The sequence below is a fragment of the Emydura macquarii genome, unplaced genomic scaffold (genome assembly GCF_026122565.2).
Source record: "Emydura macquarii macquarii isolate MOO-44397 ecotype Brisbane River unplaced genomic scaffold, CSIRO-AGI_Emac_v2 contig_968, whole genome shotgun sequence".
In the NCBI taxonomy this organism is placed as follows: Eukaryota; Metazoa; Chordata; order Testudines; family Chelidae; genus Emydura; species Emydura macquarii.
In genome coordinates this window covers 6,295,825-6,318,864 of record NW_027131105.1, presented here as the reverse complement: position 1 = coordinate 6,318,864, position 23,040 = coordinate 6,295,825, and the positions used below count along the sequence as shown (strand labels likewise).

Genomic DNA, 23,040 nt, shown 5'->3' with positions numbered 1-23,040 from the left:
ATTTTTTGTTTTGTTTTGTTTCAGTGGGAGGAGAATGACTAACTTTAAAAATAATTCTCCCTGGAAAAAAGAGGAGGGGAATAGTTGGAGAAAATAGGTTTCTCCCCTCCCACACTGAAACCAATTTCTCTAGGTCTCTAACATTCTCATTACTCGATCCCAAACCCTTCCTCCTATTTCTGCTAAATCTTTTGGGTGGCCATAGAGACATAGAACTTAAGGGCAGAGGGGACTATTTCTGCTGCATCATTTATGCAATAAGGATGACCCAAGAGTTCAGGTCAGAAAGGACCACTGTGATCATCTAGTCTGACCTCCTGTATAACGCTGCCCTGAGAATTCCATCCAGTGATTCCTACACTCAGGCCTTGCCCAGAAAAACACACTGATCGCTGTGTTATTGCTACCCCCATCCTTTCATGGAGCCAGGCTGTGCATGAAGCAGAAACTAAAATAGCATGAGACAGTTATGGATTCCCGGTCACCATTTCCAGATTTCATTTAGCTAAAACCTCATCTAATACAAAAACCTCCACAAGGTTAGGAAATGAATGATTAATCTGTCATCTGGGGGTTGTGTCTTTCCCTCCCGTCCCCCCAGTGGCTGGAAACTGCAGTCTAGATCAGTAGGACTGATTGGAGGGGCTGACAGCAACAGCACTAGACAGCTGTCTACTCCTCAGGGGAAAACAAACATTTTAACTTTTACCTACATAGGTACAATTTGGGCCAGATCCCCAGCTAGTGTAAATCAGTGTAAAGCCTCAGCTGGTGTAAATCACTACATTGGCTTTCATAGCGTGATGCTAATTGAAACAGCTGAGGATCTGACCCTAAAAACTTGTTTTATTCCCACTTGGTGCACAGAAAATGTACATAGCGTATTAATATGTGAAACGCACCACTGTACAAAGTCCCGCAAAGATTCTCTGACCTTAAATGGTGCAAAGGCTTTGTGCTGGCCCCTCTACACAAGAGTAAATATCACCCAGGGTTGGCTGGTCCTTAAGAGTTAATGGGGCTCAACTTCACCAAGAGCCTTGCTACTAGCAGCATCACCAACCTCAAGAGATCAAAAATAATGAGTCAGACCCAGAAAAATCCAGATCAGTGTAGCAAATAGATTTTTATTTTTATTAAGACTCTACTGTGGGTTTTGGTGTTTTTTGATGTTTGAACACCCCTGCCCATGCCCAGTGTGTGTGTGGGACAATTGGTGTTGCCCACTCCCCAGAATGTATGGGGTAAGGTCATTTTGACCCCCACTGCAGGAGCTTTCACCTCATCATTTTCCCATCCCCTGTCCAGCAATTAATTCTGCTCCCAATCCATCAGTTGAGCCCCCAGCCCCTATTTAGTCCCCCCATCAGTTCCACACACCATTAGCCTCACCTCTGCTCCTCCTTAGGCTCTTCACCTCCCCCTCACAGGCCTCGAGGGGTGAGTGGGGTCCTCCCTACCCCTTCCCAGCTGGATGGCAGCTCCAGGGGCTCTTCCCCCACCCTCTTTCCAGGCTGGGTGCTGCAGGCAGAGAGGGGAGGAGCAGAATCACCATCCTGTCCCCATTGCTCACAGGAGAAGGGAAAAGCAGAGCTGTCCTGAGTCGCTGGACTCTTTAGCTCTCAAAGGTATGGGTTGCTATGAGGAGAAGGAGGAAGAAGCAGATGGAAAGGGGAAGAGAGTTCTGCCTGCAGCAGCTCGGATTGGTTAGTCTGCCCCAACAGGTGGACAAGAGAGACAGACAGCTAATCAGAGGACTCAAATTCGCTAGAAGGCTGGCACTTCTCACTTCATGGTATGACTGGTTCCAGCCCCAGCCAAAGTCACATACATCTCTTGAAAAATAAATCCAAAGAGTCGGCAACACTCAAGTAACCTCAGTCAAGTGGCTAATGTACCGCAGAGTGCAGTACCGCCTGCTGTCACTGGGGGTGCCAGAACAATGGCAGGATGCAGTACCATCTGCTGCCACTAGGGGAGCTAAAAATGCGGAAAACCTGTCAGGTGCTCTACCAGTTGATGCCAACTTGCCAGGGGCACTGCGAATAGCATGGGGAGAAGGCATAGTACAGGGGATGTAGGCTCCAGTGGGGTTATTCCAGTTGAGTGCAGGGCTTTGTGAACTTTGTGTCCCTTGCTGCCCCCACTTCAGCCATCCCAGCCCTTATTTTGGGCACCAGCTGCCACTGAGCCCAGTTTTGCCCTTACCTATACCAATTATCATTATTATTTGCACTGAGGCATGGCCTAGAGGCCCCAATCAGGGATGAGGCCTGCGTGGCACACTATACCCAGAAAGCTCACAAGTCAAACAAGTCCAACTGACTCAGGTCCGTAAAGCCATATTGTTTTGAATGTGCAACAGGGGTAGAATGGGACTCACAGAAGAAAAGAAACATCTGATTCCTCAATACCTTGTACAAACCCTTCAATTATTTATCCCATTCCACTGAGAGAGAAAAAATAGACAACAGCATCTGCCGAGATTCAGGAAACAGCCCGGAGTAAATAGGTTGCTTGTTTAAGCTTGGTTTGAGAAACAGCACGGCCTTCTCCATCTTTTCCAAAACCACAGCCCTTTAGCTAAGATGCTCCATAAACAGGAAGCAGTGTAGAGCGTATGACAATGTTAATCAGCATAGTAGATTTACTTGGTTTGGAAGCTCTTTGAGAAAGGGAGCATCCATCTCATTGTTCTGCATTTGTATAGCCCCTAAAGCTATAGGAGTGAGAAACAGCCTGCCTGGCAGCTGGAGCTAGGCTGGGCTAGAATTCAGTAGACCTGGGTTCTATGTAGGATGTAAAAGGTTAAACGTTTAAACAATAATCAGCTGTTTAAACGTTTTAAACAGCTGATTACCATTTAAACTGGGAGTCGCACCTGGGCTGGGCTCAGCTCCCCATAAGCGTTGCGTGGGGGAGAAGTGGAGTGCAGTGCTGGGGTGGGTGAGTTAGCCGCAGCTGGGCTGGCTCCCCACCAGCGAGAGCAACTGGGCAGCTCTTGCTGGCAGGGAAGCGTGGAGCCCAGCGAGGGGAGGAGGCAGCTGCAGCTGGACTCTGTGCCTCTTGCTGGTGGGGAAGCACAGAGCCCAGTGTAGGGGCGCAGTCACAGCTAGGCTCAGCTCCCCACAAGCAGGGGGAGGCATGGAACCCAGCACGGGAGGGGGCAGCCTCAGCTGGGCTGGCTCCCTGCCAGCGAGAGCAGCTGGGCAGTTTTTGCTGGCAGGGAAGCACGGAGTGGGGCGAGCCGCAGCTGGGCTTGACTCAGCTCCCTGCTAGTAAGAGCTGCCCCAGCTACCGCGGCAGAGTGCCGCAGTTAGGCAGCTCTCACTTGGCAGTGAGGAGCCGAGCCCAGCATAGCTTCCCCCACCCCTCAGAGTTTAACCGTTTAAACATTCTATTTTTAGACCCTTTAAACAGATTTTTAATTAAACTAATTTTTACATCCCTAGTTCTATGCCCAGCTCTTTCACTGACCAGCTGTGCGACCTTGGGCAAGTCCCTTCCCCTCCTTACATCTCTGTTTCCCCTCCCAATCTTTATCTGCTTAATTGTAAGCCCTTTAGGGCAGAGACTGTCTCTCACTGTGTGTCTGTGCAGCAACTAGCACAATATGGACCTGATCTCAGTTGCCACTACTAGGAGCTGCTGTGATACAGAAAATACTATGTGGAGAGGGTCCAATTTTCAAAAATAAGATTAGGTTAAAATAAAATTAGGGATTTTTTTTAAATGAGGATTATAAAATTAGATAAAACAGATAAAACTAGATTGGATAACCATGAGAATTAGCTAGATTCATTATTAAACTTAGATACACTAAATAAGACTAGAAAAATGTTACATAAACAAGGTGGGTGAGTAATATCTATTACTGGACCAACTTTTGTTTGTAAAAGAGACAAGCTTTGAGCTCCACAGAACAATTCTTCACCTGAAACCGCAAAAGCTTGTCTCTTCCACCAATGGAATTTGATTCAATAAAAGACATTATCTCACTCAAGACCCACCTTGTCTTTCATATCCTGGGATCAACATGGCTACAACTCTGCAAATAAAACAGAAAATATTTAATATTTTTTGTATTAGGAAGTCTGTTTCTCTTTAATTCTATTTCTGGAAGTGTGTGAAATAGAGGGGGTCCACAACTTCTTTTCCCCAACCAAAAATTGCTTTTTGAATAAAAACAAATTTTCTCATAACATTTTTGGTTTGATTAAAATTAGCCTCACTCCCACCCCCAAACAATAAAACGATAACAGAAAAGTTTTCATTACAACGTTAGTTTTCTAAAAATGAACTTTTTGTAAGGAAGACCAAAAATATTTGGTTTCCAATATTTAGTTGAGGGGTAGGGGGAGAAACAAACAAACAACTTTTCCTCAAAATTTTGACAGGGAAAAGTAATTTTTTAAAATTTCCTATGAAAAATTATTAGTACTTTTCAACCAGCCCTACTGCACAATGCATGCTAATAAAAAATGATATTGAGCTCTTCCATGGCACTTTCCATCCCTAGATCTCAAAGCATTTTACAAAGGAGGTCAATATCATTATCCCCATGTCACAGATGGGGAAACTGAGGCACAGAGTGTGGCAGTGACTCGCTCATGGTCACCCAGCAGCCAAGCTAGCAAGTGAATCTCCGTCTCCCAAAGCCCAGCACAGTGCCCTACTGGTGTGGCTCTTTGTCTCTCCCAAGTGGTCCATGCCACATATAGCGATTTATATGCCTGCGATTGCCCCCTGGCCAAACCGACCTTTCAAGGGTTACATGCTGTTTGCTTTAATTACTCTCTAGGATTGGGCTGTGGTTTCCTTGGCTAAGCTGAGAACCTTTTCGCTATTGTATCTCCTTCCTTATTTCGCAGCTGCGTCTTCAGTCACCACCCACTGAGGACCAGAAACAAAATAAAAAACAGGTTTCTCTCTTTCCTAGGAATCCTGGTTGCTAAATGTGCCAAGAATTCAGTAGTCATTTTGAGGCACTGGTGTTCAATGGCATGGAGGGGCATGTCTCTCCATTACATCATTTGCATTTCACACTGCTTGCATAACTGCACCTCTGTGTGCGTGTGCTCTGGTCCGATTTCCTAGCATGAATTGGGCATTACTCACATAAAAGTTAACAACTTCACAGATCAGCTACGGTGAGTAGTTTGTTCCTGCCGCTGCTGCTACAAACCCTGAGCCACTGGCAGTTCTTAGAGAAATAATGGGCACTGGGTGAAGGGATTTGTGGTGTTAAGGCCTGGACTGTGATTCAGGTCCGGGTTCAATTGCCAGCTGTGCTTCAGACTCAGTGGTGTGACCTTGGACAGGTCATCGCTGTGTGCTTCAGTTTCCCCCTCTATATAACAGGGTTAACAACCCTTCCTCTGTCTGACCAGAATGTAAGCACTCTTGCTATGTGGCTGCATAGGACCCCGATTTTGCCTGCAGCTTCCAGGTGCTACCAGAGTACATATAACAAAGAGAAGCCATGGTAGTGGGGTCTAAGTATATTTCACTTGTGTCCTTCAAAAGCTGGATCCTGTTAAAGCAGATTCTTTCCAAGGACTTTTGTTTTATTCCATCTAGGAATCTCAGGTGGCCAGCCATTAACAGTTCATTTTACTCTCTTCCTTTTGGTGTTTTGGCCAAGATGGTTTTACAAAGTGACAGTTGATTTCAGGTGCCAGTTTGTTTGTTTGTTTGTTTTTGAGGTGGTCCAATTTCAGATACCTCACATGGGCCTGCTTTTCAAAGGGCAGGTGGCTGATGGTCTTTCAAACTGGAATTTGTAGGCAGCTGGCCTGTCTCCCCAGCACAGAATTAATACCATACCCAGAATCTGTCCAGGGCCTTTCTTCAAGCCCCCATATATTAGTTGCACTAACCTTTAGCAAACCCCAGAATAAAGCAGTTCAACATAGAAAGCCCTCTTTTCCCCTCAGCTAGGGTTTTCTGCAAACGCCTATATACTTCACAGGTTCCTACTCTACCAGCCACTTAGCTGAGAGTAACCCTACTCCTTATTGCTCTTGAACTAGGGACTTGCTTCTTGCCAGATCCTCCCTGCTCCTGCTAGCTCTCTTCACAGATGAATCATTTGCTGGCTTTTCTACTCATCTGACTCCTTCCCAGCTGGGTCTGATCAGCCCCAATACCTGTTCTTAAGGGGGCTCTGCCTTAGAATTGAAGTGGCTGGCCCCAACCCCCTGGCCCATAAAGGGGTAGACCACCCTGCTACACACACTGAAAAAACCAGGTATTCAAAATCATTTTAGTCACTTTTGAAAATTTTGGGCTGTGTTTGCCCTGGGCCCGTGACAATTCTAGATGCCAGTAATCAGGGCAATAGGCATTTTCTCCTGCCAGCACAGGACAGCTTGATTTGCTATCATTCAAATTCTACTGCTGCCCAGCTTTGTTGGGGATCCTTTTGTGCTGCTGTGAAAGCATCTAGTCACACCCTTATCAACTGAAATGAGGCAAAAGTACCTAGCAATAGGCTTTTTGATTGCAGTTAGGTGGTGGCAGCGTGGAATTACATCCAACAAATCACCTAGCTCAGAGGATGTAGAGCTGCAACCACATGGACTGGGCCATGGACACGGGTGGATGCAACAAGGGCAGAGTTGTTGCATGAGGCTGCAGCACTAATAGATTAGGGTAGATTCCTCCCCCCTGTGGAGCTCCATAACACCAAGCCCCCGTAAAAGTTTGCTTAGAGCACAAATTGAACTTGTCCCTTTAACTAGACATAGAACAGCTGTATAGTAGGGGCCCTATAGGGTTAAGGACCTAAACCTGCATCATTGAAATAAATGAGAGTTGTGACATTGACTTGAATGAAAACAGGGTCATGGTCTAAATGTAGCTATTTGAGGGTTACCTTGCAGAGCCATGAAGACTTTTCACTTTTCATTGATACAGGTGATCTCCAAAATGTGACATCTTAGATGTGTCAGTGCCCCACTGCCAAGGCGGCATCATGGGACTGAAGAATGGACATGAAGTTTCAAAGAAACAATTTTGATAGCAAGGTTAGTATCCTGTGGGTCTCCTTTGCCATTCCAGGCAAGGGGATACAGGGTCCCTGAGATCCAACCTTCCCATTGGCTCCCTTTTATTATTTGTATGATGATAGTGTGTAGGGCACTGCCCAGACCCCAACCGAGATCGGGACCCGCATCGTGCCAGGTGCTGCATGGAGCCCTACCTGTGATCGGGGCTCCAACCAAGATCAGGGCCACTGTCATGCCAGGCGCTGCATGGAGCCCCGACCAAGATCAGGGCCCCCACCATGCTGAGCACTGCACAAACACAAAGTAAGAGATGGTATCTGCTCAAAAGAGCTCACTACCTAAATAGACAAAGGTGAGAAGTGAAACAGGCACCGGAAGGGGAAATGACTTGACTAAGATCAGTGGCAGAGTCAGGAACTGAACCCAGGTGTCCAAAGCACCAGCTCAGTGCCCTAACCATTAAATAAACTACTTTTCTGCATGGGATGTGACTTACCCAAGGTCACACAGCAACCAAGCCAGGAACTGAACCCGGATCTTCTAGCTCAGTGCCCTCACCGCCCAGCTCATGGGGGAAAATTTCATTTCAAGTTGAACCAAAATTCACAGTTTTAAAAAATTTTCGGCAAATCAAAAACTTAAAAAAAAAAATTGTTTTGGGTCATTTATCATTTATCAGTTTTTAATTTAAAAAAAAAACAATTGAAGGAAATTTCCAAATATAAAGTTGTTTCAAACTGAAAAAATGAAATGTTTCATTTAGAAAATGTCAAAAGTCTCAGCGTTATCAAATCTGCTTTTTTCAAGGAAAAAAACTGTCTGAAAAAATTTCTCCCAGTTCAACCAAGTGTCTCTTTATTCCAGGAGTCATCCTCAGATTGAAGACCCCTGGCTCACCTTTCCTCTCCTGGCCAGAAGGGGCTTTGGATCAGGGTGGTGGTGGGAACCCAATGTGCCTGTCATCCCAGTACACTATTCTGGGAGAGGTGAGACCCCACCTCAGCACCATGAACCATTCTGATGTCCCAGCCTTTAATGGCTCCCAGGGAAGCCCTGCGCCTGCCCTATATGGGGGCCATTCTCTGTGGCAGGTGGTGTTGATTGTACTGATGACTGGGATTCTCTCATTGGTCACGCTGGTGGGCAACCTGCTTGTGATGGTCTCCTTCAAAGTCAACAGTGAACTGAAGACAGTCAACAACTACTTCCTACTCAGCTTGGCCTGTGCTGACCTCATCATTGGGGCAGTGTCCATGAACCTCTACACCACCTACATCGTCATGGGCCACTGGGCCCTCGGCAATGTGGCCTGCGACCTCTGGCTGGCCCTTGACTACGTAGCCAGCAATGCTTCAGTTATGAACCTCCTAATCATCAGCTTTGACCGCTACTTTTCCGTCACGCGGCCCTTGACCTACCGAGCCAAGAGGACACCCAAGAGGGCGGCCATCATGATTGGCCTAGCTTGGGCCATTTCCTTCATCCTTTGGGCACCTGTCATCTTGCTCTGGCAGTACTTTGTTGGGGAGCGGACAGTCCCCTCAGGAGTCTGTTATCTCCAGTTCCTCTCCCAGCCCATCATTACTTTTGGCACGGCTATTGCAGCCTTCTACCTGCCAGTCACCATCATGATCATTCTCTACTGGAGGATCTACCGGGAGACCGAGAACAGGACCAGGGAACTGGCTTGCCTGCAGGGCTCAGAGAGCAAGAGCGTTATTAGGCCTATACCCAACAATGGGCCTAAAGGAGGTGGTGGAGGCAGCAGCAGCAGCTCTGAGCGGTTGCAACCCATCAAGGTTTCTTCTGCTGGGGCAACAGCCCCCACACAGGCCTGCTGCTTCCCTGGTTGGAGGAAGGCGAGGCCATATGTGGAACAGAGCAGCAACGGGAGCTGGAACAACACAGAGGAGGAAGAGGAGGACGGCTCTCCTGACTCCTTGACATCATCTGAGGGTGAGGAGCAGCCCTTAGAGGTTCAGAGTGTCTGCTCGGTGGTGATTCGGCTTCCTATGATTGGCACTGTAACGCAGCCACCACTGCCAATAGAGAAGCCGAACAGGGACCAGGAGAAGCTCGCTGGAGGGCCATGGGCGGGAGGGAATGGACTGTGCAGGATCCTAGCTCAGTCTTCTGCTGTCACAGAGTCTCCCAACATGATAAAAAAACTGCCAAAGAAAAAGATATTGCCATTGAAGGAGAAGGGGGTGTTGACTGCCAAAATCCATCTGCTGAAGAGGAACAAACAGCTCTCCAAGCAGAAGACCCTCTCCCTGATCAAGGAGAAGAAAGCAGCTCGAACACTGAGTGCTATCCTGCTGGCCTTCATCCTCACCTGGACACCCTACAACATCATGGTGCTGGTGTCCACCTTCTGCCAGGACTGTGTTCCCCAGAGCCTCTGGAAACTGGGCTATTGGCTTTGCTATGTCAACAGCACCGTCAATCCCATGTGCTATGCCCTGTGCAATAAGTCTTTTCGCAATACATTTAAGATGCTGCTGCTGTGCCGCTGGGACAAGAAGAGGTGGAAGAAGATGCCCAAGCACTTAGTGGCTTTCCACAGGGCACCAGCACACTGAGCAGGAATGGGGTGAATTCCAGAATGGTAAGCCAGGCACGGCCAGTGTTGGGAGCCAAACTGGGGGGAAATTACCTTTTAAAGTGGGAAGGGGAAAATGGATCAGACCATGAATTGTTGAGACTGTAGTGTTGGTATGGTGTCACTGCTTGCGGTTAAGGCCAGCACATTTAAAGAGCATGAAGGGGGAAATTCTGATTTTGCAGACATGCACGCACTTTGCAGTAGACTTGATCAGTCTGAAAGTGCCTGTATGGGAAACAGAAATTTGATAATAGAGGCCTCTTCAGTCTAGCAGACAAAGGTAATTAGGATCCTAGTAAAAAACATGCCTTATAGTGGAAGATTCAAGGAGCTCAGTCTATTTAGCTTATCTAAGAGAAGGTTAAAGGATAACTTGATCATAGTCTATAAGTATCTACATGGGGAAGAAGAGCTCTGTGTAAGCTCAAAAGCTTGTCTCTCTCACCAACAGAAGTTGGTGCAATAAAAGATATTACCCCATCCACCTTCTCTCTCTACATGGGGAAAATAAATTTGATAATGGAGCACGCATCAAACCAGCAAAGATCTAACAAGAACCAATGACTGAAAGGTGAAGCTAGACAATTTAGAGAAGAAATAAGCTGCATATTTTAACAGTGAGGGGAATTAATATTGGAACAATTTACCAAAGGCTGCAGTGGATTCTCCATCATGCAATTTTTAAATCAAGAGTGGATATTTTTCTAAAAAGTCTGTTTTAGTTCAAACAGGAATTGATTCAGGGAAATCCTATGGCCTGTGTTATACAGAGAGTCAGATAAGATGATCACAATGGTCCCTTCTGGCCTCCTAATCTATGAATATATGAGTAAGGATTCCACTACCTCCTGTTGTGTGATGCATGGACTTAGGTGGAGGCTCCACTGATTCTTGGTGGAGGTAGCAAGGATGGTGGGTGGGAGAGTGTAGATCCTGGGCACCATTGAGTGGCATTTGGCCTTGGGAACTCATCATGTGAAAACAATTAATACACTAGACTAGTGGTATGTGTACCAGAGGTATGTGCAACCCAGGGGATACATCAACCCAGGTAGATATTTGCCTAGTTTTACAACAGGATACATAAAAAACATTAACAAAGTCAGTGCAAACTAAAATTTCATTCAGACAACGACTTGTTTATACAGCTGCATATAGCATACACTGAAATGTAAGTACAATATTTATATTCCAATTTATATTTTTATAATTATATAGTAAAAATGAGAAAGTAAGCAATTTTTCAGTAGTAGGGTGCTGTGACACTTTTTGCATTTTTGTCTGATTTTGTAAGCAAGTAGTTTTAAGTGAGGTGAAACCTGGGGTACACAAGACAAATCAGACTCCTGAAAGGGATACAGTAGTCTGGAAAATGTGAGAACCATTGCACTAGACTAAAATTTTTCTAAAAGGGCTCTATGACAACTGGGATCTGGTGGATGAGAGCAGAAGGAAATTGGGAGTCAGGACTTGTGGGTTCTATTCCCAGCTCTGGGTAGAGAGGGGGGGATGTAGTGGTTACCACAGTGGTTACCACAGTGGGTACTAGGGGCCAGGACTCTTGAATTCTATTCTGGGAGGACTGTGTTGCCGCTGGAAGTCGAGGTTGTCAAGCAGATGTATTACAGGAATGTCTCAATATGTTGTTCCTTTCCCATTTCCCCTAGATTAAATCCCTGGGCTGGGATGAAGAATCTCAGGCAAACTGCATTGCAGCAGAATAGGACTTGGCTGTGATGCCAGAAAGGGAATCACTCCGAGATGTTCATGAACCCAGCCTTTGGGGGCTGGGTGAGGATACAGCTGGCAGGTTCCAGAACACCATGCCACGATTTATTATTGTAATCTTGAACTCATTGTCAGTTAGTGACCTTCTTTAAAACCTTGATGAATGTGGATGTATCAAAAGGGGGGAAAAATGAACAAAGCTGTCGCATTTAGTCCTCTGTGCTTGAGAAACTGGTTTAAAATCCATGCCACAGGGCCATAGAAACCAGCGATTCATGGTTGTAACATGACCTCTTGGAATTTTCAGTTCTTTCCAGTCTTGATGCTTTGATTAAGAGGACATTGGACCTTCTACTCATTGAGCTACAGAGACAAGTGCAGTCTAGTCACCCCTAATGCTCAGGACTCCTGAGTTCTGCACCTGGCTCATCATGGGGAGTGTGTTTAGTGGTTAGAGTCAGAGACTGGGCTGGGAGGAGAGAGGGCATCTAGTGGTTAGAGCAAGTACAGGGGGAAGACTCCCACATTCTAGCCCCAATTCTGGGAGGGTAATGGTGTCTAGTGGTTAGAGCAGAGGAGAATGGTAAGCAAAGGACTCCTGAGTTCTTCCACTTCCCAGCTCTGAGACACAGAGACTGGGAATCAGATCACCTGTATTCTGCTCTGGGGGATGTCTAATTGGTTAGAGTACGGTGGCACTGGGAGCAAGGACACCTGGATTCAATTTCCAGTCTCAGAGAGGAGTGGGGTCTAGTGGTTAAAGGCAGGGGTGTCTGGGTTTTGGGGTTCCATTCTCAGAGTTTGTGACCTTGGGCAAACGTGGGTTGTGAGGCTTCACTGGTTGAGTTTTGGAAAACATGTTGTGACCCATTGCTTGGGATGTGCAGAGTATCATTGCATTGCACTGAGAGATGAAAACTGAAAGTGACATGGGGAAAGATGACATCTGGAGAGGGGGAAGACAATAAACACAGTTGCACCTCCATCTTTCCCGTCAGGGTCTTAAAGTGCTCCATTCAACCACGTAGACACAGGACACTACTAATAACCCATTCTGTCCCTTTCCTGCACAAGAGGATTGGTATAGAAAAATTCTTCCCCAGAGGCTACGGGAGTAGTATAGAGAGACATGGATAAGCATCTCTCTAAGGTGGTTAGATAGGCACCATTATCATAAGAGCTAGGTGCCTCACAATGTTTTAAGGTATTTCTCTTCCCACGATGCCTGTGTGGTAGGAAAACATTATTCCATTTTACAAAGGGGGAACTAAGGCAGAGAGAGACTAAAGATCAGGCCCTCAATGATATGTAGGCACTGAAATCAATGCAAATTAGGCACCTAAATACCTCTGAAGATCTGGGCCTGAGCTCCCAGTCACACAACAAAGTGGGGAATTGAACTTGGGTCTCCCAAGTTCCAGCCTAACATGCAAACTCCTGGCCCAGGCGGTCGCTGTGGAGCTCATTACTCCTTGCTCCATCCTGTACACACATGGTTTTTGCCACTCAGTGACTTCAAGCAGCATTATAGTTCCAACAGTTTTATACTTCACATGGATGGATATATTTGAGCTACCCAGGCCTGTCCCTCCCAAAAAGATCCTCTGGATCCATTCTCCCCTTGGAAAGCAACGAGCCCTGAGGACTCAGCTGCTCTCAGGCTTGGGAGAATGAATTATTCTGTACTATAACCATAAACGTTTTCCACATTCCTAACTCCCACCATTGCTCCTGGGAGCTACATGCATGCGGGCAGCAGAGACAAGACATATCAATCTAAGGGATGCTTCTGGAAGATTGCCTCTGACTTCCTGCGTGGCTGTCCTCCATTCCTCTTCCTCTTTGTGCTATGAGTTCAATCTTCCTTTATTCTGGTGACTCTTGATTGTTTAATATGAATAAAGCATTGACTCAAACATATTTATGAGAGTTACACACCCAGCACTACCAACCCCAAGCATACAAAACACACAAGTCAGGCTCCAAATCACAAGATTAAAAGAAAACACTCATGATTTTAAGCCAACTAGTAGATTGGAGCAGGGGGTGGGAGTAGGGAAGGATTCATATTTTCCTTCTGGTTTCTGAACCTTTCGGAGTCATACTTTCAAGCTTTTCATTAGATATATATATATATATATGTAAACTCTCTCTTTCACATAATCATGACTTCAGAGGCTGGGAGCTTAAGGAAAACTCCCTTTAGCATCAGAATTGGCAAAGCTGCAAAACCCTGATAATAGCACTGTACATATTGACATTTCTTTATGCAGAGTTCAGTTAAATTGGTCTTTATGGCAATGTTCTTCATATTTATTTGGTTGAAAAAATAAAAAGGAAAACAAAATTGCTTTACAATAGTTTTTTTTTTTTTGCTTGTTTAAGATATAGTTGCATCAAGAAGCCCTGACTGAAATCAAGGCCCCACTGTGCTAGAGCAAGGCCAGGGACTGTCCAGACCTCCTCTAAGATTGGGACCCACCCCTGTCATGCTGGGAGCCGCAAATACACACAATAAAAAAATCTCTGCTGTGAAGAGTTTACAACCTGAACAAATAAAGGAAGAATTATCATCTCCATTTTGCAGCTAAGGGGAGTGAGGCATGGAGAAATTTAGTGATTTGTTCAAGTCTGTGGCAGAGTTGCAAATTGAACCTAGATGGACTGATTCAAAGCCCAGGCATTAACCTCATTTCAAACAGCACTGAGGCAAAAAATGGCCAAGACACAGAGCTGGAAAAGACCCTTTTGGACAGGGACTGTGTTTTATTTTGTTTGTATAGCACCTAGCACAATGGGGCACAGATCTTTATTGGATGCCCCTGAGCATGACTGTAAAAATAACTTAGAGCACTGAGTCAAATTACGAGCCCCTCTCAAACAGGATGCTGGACAACTAATGCAGTCTGCCTACTCCTATAAGCCAAAACAGGATATATTCTCACTGGAGACAGAATGGTATCAGATGCAAAACTGATGGCATGGCCACCTTAAATCCAAAAAAAAAAAAAAAAAAAAAAAGGTTTGGCCAAGAACTTTATGAATCTCCATAATGATTTTATCGGCAGTAATATTCACAATTGCTTATATATCAAGGATAATAAAAATCCCATGATTCACATGGATGGCATTTCAAGCAAATTTGAACAAAATCTTTTCCCGCAATCCTCCCCTGCTCTACACTGTTAAGACACTGAGAAAATATTTAGCCCTATAATCATCTTTCATTGCTTTTCTCTGAGTTCCCGCTAACTTATCTCCATGGCTCCAGTATGGGATGAGTTCCAGTCATCTCAAACAGAACACTGCCATCATTTGATTTGTGCCCTAATTTAAAATAGTGAATGGTCATTTAAAAACCAGAGGGCTGTATTCTGATTTCACATGGAGCTGGGTAAAAACAGGCTAACTCCCTTGAGTTAAATGGAACTTCACTCCAGATTTACTCCTGTGTAACTAGGATAAGAATCTGACCATCAGACTCTAGCCTATTGTGTCTAATTATATTATGGGGGAAAATTTCATTAAAAAAAAAAAAGAGGCAGCAAGTTTCCCTGTTGAGGAAGAATGGGCTTGTGGCACTACATTAGGTATGAAGTAAAGTGAGGGAAGGAAACTGTTTTCCTGGTTCTCAGACATTTAAAAATTGTTTCCCATTCTGCACTAGGACAAAACAAAGGCATTTTTGTGAAGAAACAGCCTCAGAAAGAGCAAGAGCACAAGACGGACCCAGCCATTCCAGAACAGTCAATAGTCCGGTGGTGAGCTGGGATAAGGGAGACCCAAGCTTCAGGTCTCTGCTCTGCCTCATTTAGACAGGGCTATTGATTATTCTGGGGTCTGTCTCACACGTCTATCGTGGACCAAAGAAACCTCTTCCAATGAAAGTTGAATTGAAGACGACACATTCTCACAAAAAGCTTCTCTCTTGAGTGTACAGCATTTTTTAACAAAAAGTTGTTCAGCTCAAGAAACCTGGGTTCAGTTCCTAGCTCTGCTAGTCTCCCAGTGTGACTAATCTCTCTGCACATGTAAAATGGGGAGAATAATCCTCTCCTTCTCCCACTTGGTGTCTGTCTTTCCGATTTAGGCCCCAACCCTGCAAAGACGGATATATGTGAACTTTACACACTGTGAGTAAATCCCATGGGCTCAGAATGCAGACCATGCATAAAGTTAAGCATCTGCAACAGTCTTGGCTGGATCAGACCCTCGCTTATAAGCTTTTTAGGACAGGGACTGTCTTTCACCATGTGTCTGTGCAGTACACTGCTTAATGGTGCCCCCAAGCTAAGTTGGGCCCTCAAGGTGATGGAAGGTTAATAATAATAAAATAGAGCCTACAGGTCCCCCAACTAGATTGGCACCCATTGTGCTGGACACTGTATAGACAGTAAGACACAGCACCAGCCCCCAAGAGTTTATTCTAAACGGCAACATAGAGGGGAAGGGAGTTGCCCAAGGCCACACAGCAAGGCCAAGTATAGAACCCATGCATCCTGAGTCCCAGTACAGCTTTCTTGCTATCCAGATCATAAAAGCCAGACAAAATATTTTTAGTGGGAAGTATTGGGATGATGGAGTGCTGCAATGCATGATTTGGTTTGAAATAAATCTGGTCCTAAAAGCATTACAGCAGATGGAAAGAACAAAAGGGGACAAGGGAGGGCAAGAGAAGGAGTTAATAAAATCCACTTCCCCCCCACCCTGATATGAATCACACTGAAATCACAGCTTCTTCGATCTCCGTTAGGCTGACTACTTGACACTGTCTTACCTGCAGCTGCTGGTTTTAGCTATTAAGATACAAGAATGTAAAGCTCTGGAAACAACTAGCATTGGAGGGAAAGGTCATGCTGCGCTCTCACTCACTCACTCACTCACTCACTCACTCACTCTCTCCTCAAGAGTGACATGATCCTATTTTTAACAACTGGAAAAAAGAATTATATACGTACACAAGCATCCTCTAATAGTACTATGAAGTTGAACATTTACCAATGAGAGTAGGATAGAGAGAAATCAGTGCCAGAAAAATTTAAATATTCTTAGAGGCATAACTCACTCGGGAAGGCAGTACACCTGGGTTCTATTCCTGGTTCTGGGATCTAGTGGTTAGAGTAGGGGGACTGGGAGTCAGGACTCCAGCATTTTATGACTAACTCTGGGAGAGGATTGGAGTGGTTAGAGACAGCAGCAGATACCCAGAAGACTTCCATCAATTAGGTTGACAAATCAGCATCTTGCAGAAGCACCCATGATAAAAACTCCTCTTCCCTGGTAACACTCTCCTGGGTATGAGGCACAACACAGGCAGAACTACAGCATATTGTACTGAGTGGTTCGGAACCACTTTAAAGCCTTTCACTATTCCTTGGGATCCATATAACATTGTGCTGTAACCAGAACTTCATGAAGTACAATAAGCATGTTTAGAGATCTGCCAGCCTAATGACAATTCATCCCATTGATGTATCAGATTTAGTGCTATCAAATCTTCAAGGTGTTAGATGGATGCTTTGATGTCCCCATATCATGTGTGACCTGGGACCAATGGATTATAAAATAGCACTGCATAACTGAAAGCAGGAAGCTTGCACAGCTTGTCCAGGCCTCTTGCTTCTGCATCAATTCTGGCTCCAGCACTGGACCTGAACTTAGATACTGCACTGGCATCAGGACATATGGATTCAAGTCCCAGCTCTGCCATTGACTCGTGTGACCTTCAGAAAATACTTCTCTTTGGGCCTCGGTCCCCCATGTGTAAAATAATAATCCTTCGCCTTATTTAGGCTGTAAACTCTTTGGGGGCAAGTGCCATTTCTTTGTTTGCATTTGTACAGCACCTAGCACAAGATGCCCCTTTAACTAGGGTTCCTATGTGATACTGCAATACAAATTAGAGCTTCAGACTCCAATCTAGTACTATTTGTTATTTTTAAAGGCGAAGAAAACTTTTTCTAATACTCCCGATGGCCCAGATTCAGCAAGGTAGGTATCTAAGTATGACGGGAAATTGGAGAGGGTGCAGAGAACAGCCATAAAAATTATTCAAAGGATGGAAAAAATGTCTTACTCTGGGAGACTTAAAAGTGCTCATTCTGTTTAGCTTATCAAAAAGTGAACAGAGGTGACCTGGTTATGGTGTCTAAGTGCCCTTTATGTGGAGAAAATACTAGGTACTAATGGGCTCTTTAATCTAGCAGAAGAAGGCATAGCGAGAATCAAACACTGGAAGTTAAAACCAGGCTCTATTTAAAATAGGAGTTAATACAGAGCAGTTCTATGGCCTGTGTTATACAGATCAGATTAGATTATCACAATGCTTCCTTCCGGCCTTATGTTAAATTGAAATTAGAAATAAAGCACCTTCATGGGTGATTATCCATTGGAACAAACTCCCAAAGGAAGTGGTGGATTCTCCATCTCAACATCTTTAAACCAAGACTGGAGGCCTTTCCTGAAGATGCATTAGCCAAGCACAATTCACTGGGATCACTACAAGAGTAACTGGGTAAAGTTCTCTGGCTTGTGCTATGCAGGTCAGACTAGATGATCTCATAGTACCTTCTGGCCTTGAAAATCTATAAATTTATGCAAGGGATTTCCTTTGACTGCTCTCGTGTCTAGAAGTTAGACACAAGTTTAAGAACCTTGCTGAATCAGTGCCTAACAGAGGGATGTGGAAAACAGAAATGGATGAAATACACAACGCTTTTACCTGAACAACTTTCCCCGGAGAACTGCATAGTAAACTCAGAAGCACCCCAGCATCTAATCTCACAGCATCTGGATCGGTAACAAAAAGGCAATTTAAAATGAGAGATCTGTGTAAAAATGTTTATTTACTAATGTTTTTTTAATACAGTACCTTAAAAAAATTACACACCTTGGCTCCAATTAAAGTGAGGAGAAAGGGGGAAAAGGAATCTTAGCAGCGGCAAAAAATTCCCATGTTTTTTACTCTGTAAATTAAAAAACTCAAACCCAAATTATGCTTCTGAAACTGTGATTTAACTAAATTATTGAAATGGAAAAACACAAGTCCACTATTCTCAACATGTGTGTGCGTGCGTGCATGTGTGTGGGAGTGGTTGAGGCAGCTTGCTGAACAGAGTGAAAAGCTGGGAAAGTAGGTCAAAGAAAACTAAACCAACAGCAGGTGGCTTTTCCTGCTCAGAACTATTTGACATTTCTCCACCAAAGGAGGTGGGAGAAGCAGCAGCATGGGAAAGAGTAGAGGAAATCAAGCTAACGCCACCCCCGCTGCCGCCACACACCCTGAAAAACATTATAAAGTGAAAGCACAGAAATAAGCTATATAATATTCCCCATTCCAACCCTAAAGAGCCTCCTTATGGAAAGCAATGTATCTGGGGACACATCTGACCTGAGTGTTGAATTTCCATTGCAAGGAGAGCGACAAACAAATTTAAGAAAAATAACTGACCCCAAAGTGACAACATAAAGAGATTTAACAAGCCATTTTGATGGGTTTTTTGGGGGGTAGGCAGGATAAGACACACATGTGATGCTTTGCAGGGGATTGTGGTTTGTCCAAGACAAGACACTCAGGGCCCTGCAGTGCTGGCAAGAGCTGCTGGGGAACAGCCAATTTCAATTTGGGCAGCAGCTCCCGTTACCCAAGTAAGAAAGATTTGCTCAGTGACTGAGCCCCATTTATTAGGAGGCTCTGGATGGAATCAGAGGCAAAGCAGGTTTCTGCCTCTCCCTGCATTGAATCCGCAGCCACTTCAGCTTGGATAGTCATTCACAACAGTGGATATGGTAATGAAATGGGCAACATGCTTCCCTTTTCAGGTGGCTTCCAACCACAGCCCTGCTGAGCGGATACAGGATTCCAAATGCAGACGTCACTGTTGTGTAAGTGTGTAGGGAGGGGGGTCTTTTATTTAATTATTTCCATCTGAAGCTAGTGCTCAGAATAGGCCTGGACTGACAGTCTGAGTTTAGCCACATAAGGAACAGCATGGTAAGCATCCTCATTGTGCCACCATGTCCATTCTCCATGGCCTCCTTGATCTTGGCATTTTTTGTGTAACACTGGACTGAGACCCACCAAACCCATTTTATACAGGCCACCAAATCAACAGTGGTTGGTAACAGCTTCTGATTGCTATCAGCATGGGCTGGATTTCAACCAGTGACCTACCGTGAATGAGGGAGTCCCCCTTCACCATCCCCTGAGCCATCCAGCCTCTTTTCTACAGGTGAAGTAAGTTTTTGTTTTTTAATGCATTTCTAGTGAGTGAGGAAGAACATAAAAAGGGATTTGGAGGTAGGTTTGAAGTAGATTTAGAAAAAACAGGCACATTATTCAACAGAACCCTTTTGTGTCACCCTTCCAAAGACGTTTCATTCTATACTAGGGCTGCACTACAAAAATAGTCCCATGCACCTTTCATGCTATTGAAAACAGCGATGCAAGGAGGGCTTCAAAAGGTCACCAGTGGGTTCGAGTCACATGATTAGAAGAGATTCCTGCAGAGTGGAAACAAAAATAGCGAGGACGAAGAGAGGGAGATCCTTATATTCCAAGAGAGAACACCCAGCAGCAAGCTGGGAGAAGAAATGACTGGCTTTAACTGGCTTCTTCCTCCATCGTCGAGCAGAGCAAGATCCCGAAACGAGCCAGCTCAGCCTTTAACAACACACCATGGCATGGGGAGATGGGTCCCTGCTGGCATGCATTAATACCCATTGACTAGCTGGAACAGGCAGCTTCCTTGCACAGGCACATTAACTGGAGCGGCAAAGAAATCTGTGAATCAAAAGACTATCCATCCGCACCTTGTTCCATGGAAACATCAGTGGCCTCTGTTTGTTCCGAATCCTTAGCCCCAAAGCAACATCCTACGATCAGGAGGCATGGCACTGCCATTGCTACCATGCTGGAGGACTCAAGCCTCTTGCAGAGATGGCGATCAACCAGCTCCTGTATGGGACCCAAGAGTCTGGGAAGAAAGCCCCAACCATAGTTTCATTATCCTAATGATATGAAAATCTATCACCACCACCAAAAGCCAGGACCACAGGCTTTGTAGGTTAAAAAATAATAGGCAAAACTCCATTAAGATGCTTGAGTTCAGGGGATGTACATGGGAAGGGTCAACTTACACATCTGAACTATGTTAAGGCAGCTGTGAAGAATCCTAAGGACCATCCATCTCCCCTCTCAAGAATGGAGTCTGATGGAGGCAGGCGCAGAACTTTTCCAAAATATCCTGGGGTGAAATTTTAAACCCTGTGTGACCATTAGAACCTGGAACTATGGGATGCTGAGTGTAGTTTATAGGGCAGGTGTAAACACACCATCAAACTGAGGTACTGCAGAGCCTATGGGTTCGACTCTGATTTCAGTCAGGCCAGCATAAACCAAGAGGCAATGGAGTCACTTCATATTTACACTGATTTGACTCAGGTGGAAATCAAAGGCCTTCTCTACAACGGGATATTGATCCATGATTGACAAGCAAGGGATACCACTCCCATCACCTCCCACAAACTGGATCCCATTCAACCAGCGCTGGAACCAATTCTCTAGCAGGCAGTGTTGAAAACAGTGTGGTCCTGTCACCTATACCAGTCAAACCGTTTTCAATTTGTGAAAGGGGAGGGTGATCAGTGATTGATGCCCTACTATCAACCAGGGAAAACCACTGTTTCCTGTCTATACTAGGAGAAGTGTGTTGACTTAAAATCCAGTAATTAGGGTAAGCAGAGGGGGAGGATTTGGGACATGAAGAATGTCTGGAGCCATTTCACTTTACCCAACAGGTTGATTTTGCTTAAACAGGATTGTTGTTTAAGAACATGGCTGATGGGAGGCGGCTGCTAACTCAGTAATGCTGAATGGCAAAGCAGATTAAGGAATAGGAGCCATTTAAGCGAGAATGTAAGACCCCTTTTCTCCTAAGGGGCTTTTTTCTGCAGTTCCTGCGCTGAAGAGTCCAAGAGACACCTTTCACCAGGATAAATAAGGCAATTCTCCCTCCTATACAGAGAGGAGATTCCGGTTTGTTGCGTCTCATCTGCACGCTGTGATTGGTTTTGCCTTCAGTGAGGGTCAAGCGTTGGTTCACGCTATATATGTTTGGAGCAGTGCCTAGAAAGAGGCAGAAATGCAGCAACAGCCAAGGGAGAGCTTTGCGTACAAGGCTTCACCTGATGCAGTAGGGGAAGCAGATCCAACTCCATGCCAGGATGGATCTTCTGGCAACAGGCAGAGTCCAATCTGCTTTGTGAAGGAGAGAAATTGAACAAAAAGGAACCCAAAGAAACACAGGAAAGGTTAAACCATAATAAAAAAGAAAAAAAAAAAGAAAAAGTAAAAGAGCTCTGTATGTAATGAATGACTGGAGGTTATGCAACTGGTTGCCCTCCAACCCAAAACTGGATCAAGAAGAATTCTGGTTCTGATATATCGAGGCTTTCTCCTTCAGCAAATCCAGACACAAGTGACAGCTCCAGCTCCCTGCAAGAAGAGGTGAAGACTCAGTAACTAGGCTTTCCCAGAGTGCTTGATGAACTGCATACGTGTGAGTGGGCGATTTGCCTGCTGCTGAAATGTGTGGCCAGCTCTAGGGTGGAATGCAGCAGCTGTTAGACAGTAGAGAATGTTAGAACAACAGATTAACAGGCACATGCTATGTAGGGTGCCAAAGTGGGGTCTATTTTTGGCACTGCCACTGACTTACTATGTGACCCTGGGCAAATCTCTTCCCCTCTCTCCCCTCCCAGCCTTTGTCTATTTAGAATTTAAGCACTTTGAATCAAGGACTGCCTCACTACAAGTTTGTCCACACAGTGTTTGTACTACTTCACTATATCAGTTTGAAAATAGTATAGCTAAAGAGATGCAACCCCCTAGTGTGGACACAATTATACGGTTATGAAAAGTGCCTTACACCGGTAGAGCTTATTCCAGGATATTGGTTAGAGCCCTAGGTATTAACATACTATTACTAATAATGCATATGCAGTAAAAGGGACCCCAATCTTGGATAAGCCCCCAGGACACTAACATAACATTACCAATAGTGCACACATCGTAACAGGACTCAGATCTTGGTTGGGGAATCCTAGGGACTACTGTCATACAAATAAATGACTTAGGAGAAAGTGAACTGGCAATCCAGAGATCAGAGATTCAGTCCCTTTCCAACTGGCAATAAATATGAAGGAGAAATCCTTTAAGCCATCCTACTCTCCAGTGGCCCCTTTAGAAGCAAAGGGGGAAAAGGTTGTGTATTATTGCTCTTCTGTTATAGTCCTTGCCCAGTTCCCACTTATATCCACAAGGCTCATGCCCTTACCCCTGGAACATATCCCAGAACTAATCCAGGACTGCATGCTCCCAGTATGCTAGAAATCAAAGCCCTCAAGATCTTCAGATATTCCTTCATCTAGATAACGTTAAGTGAGAGAATTAAAAGGTGATTTAAGATTAATATGGGTGAATCTAGTTCGGAGATAACTTTAGACACTCTGGCTGCTCTACTGCTACAAGATTGCTTTGAAACCATGTATCAGCACATTGTGCAAGGAAAGGTGGGGCTGGTAGAAACTATGGACTCTGCCACTGTACTCTTGATTTTGCTACCAATGCAGAAATGTTTCCATGCTTGGCAGGATGCTGTCCCCATGCTTCCTTCCTCAGGATGCCTAAAGACATTC

At 44.9% G+C, this 23,040-nt stretch overlaps 2 protein-coding genes across 6 annotated transcripts in view; one reads left to right on the top strand and one right to left on the bottom strand.

Annotated features, from left to right (window-relative positions):
* The first annotated feature begins 7,960 nt into the window (after positions 1-7,960).
* On the top strand, positions 7,961-11,675 carry CHRM1 (cholinergic receptor muscarinic 1). Its single transcript, XM_067544408.1, has 2 exons — positions 7,961-9,618; positions 11,283-11,675. Exon 1 carries the CDS (start codon positions 7,961-7,963, stop codon positions 9,590-9,592), a length of 1,632 nt encoding a protein of 543 aa, XP_067400509.1. The 3' UTR covers positions 9,593-9,618; positions 11,283-11,675.
* A 6,494-nt stretch (positions 11,676-18,169) lies between these two features.
* DPF2 (double PHD fingers 2) overlaps positions 18,170-23,040 on the bottom strand; it is a 37,501-nt gene continuing 32,630 nt past the window's right edge. For all 5 annotated transcript variants that reach the window (XM_067543981.1, XM_067543982.1, XM_067543983.1 and 2 more), the window contains one exon: positions 18,170-21,838. In XM_067543981.1, the coding sequence (XP_067400082.1) occupies positions 21,762-21,838 (77 nt within the window). In that variant the 3' untranslated portion in view covers positions 18,170-21,761. The remainder of the gene's footprint in view (positions 21,839-23,040) is intronic.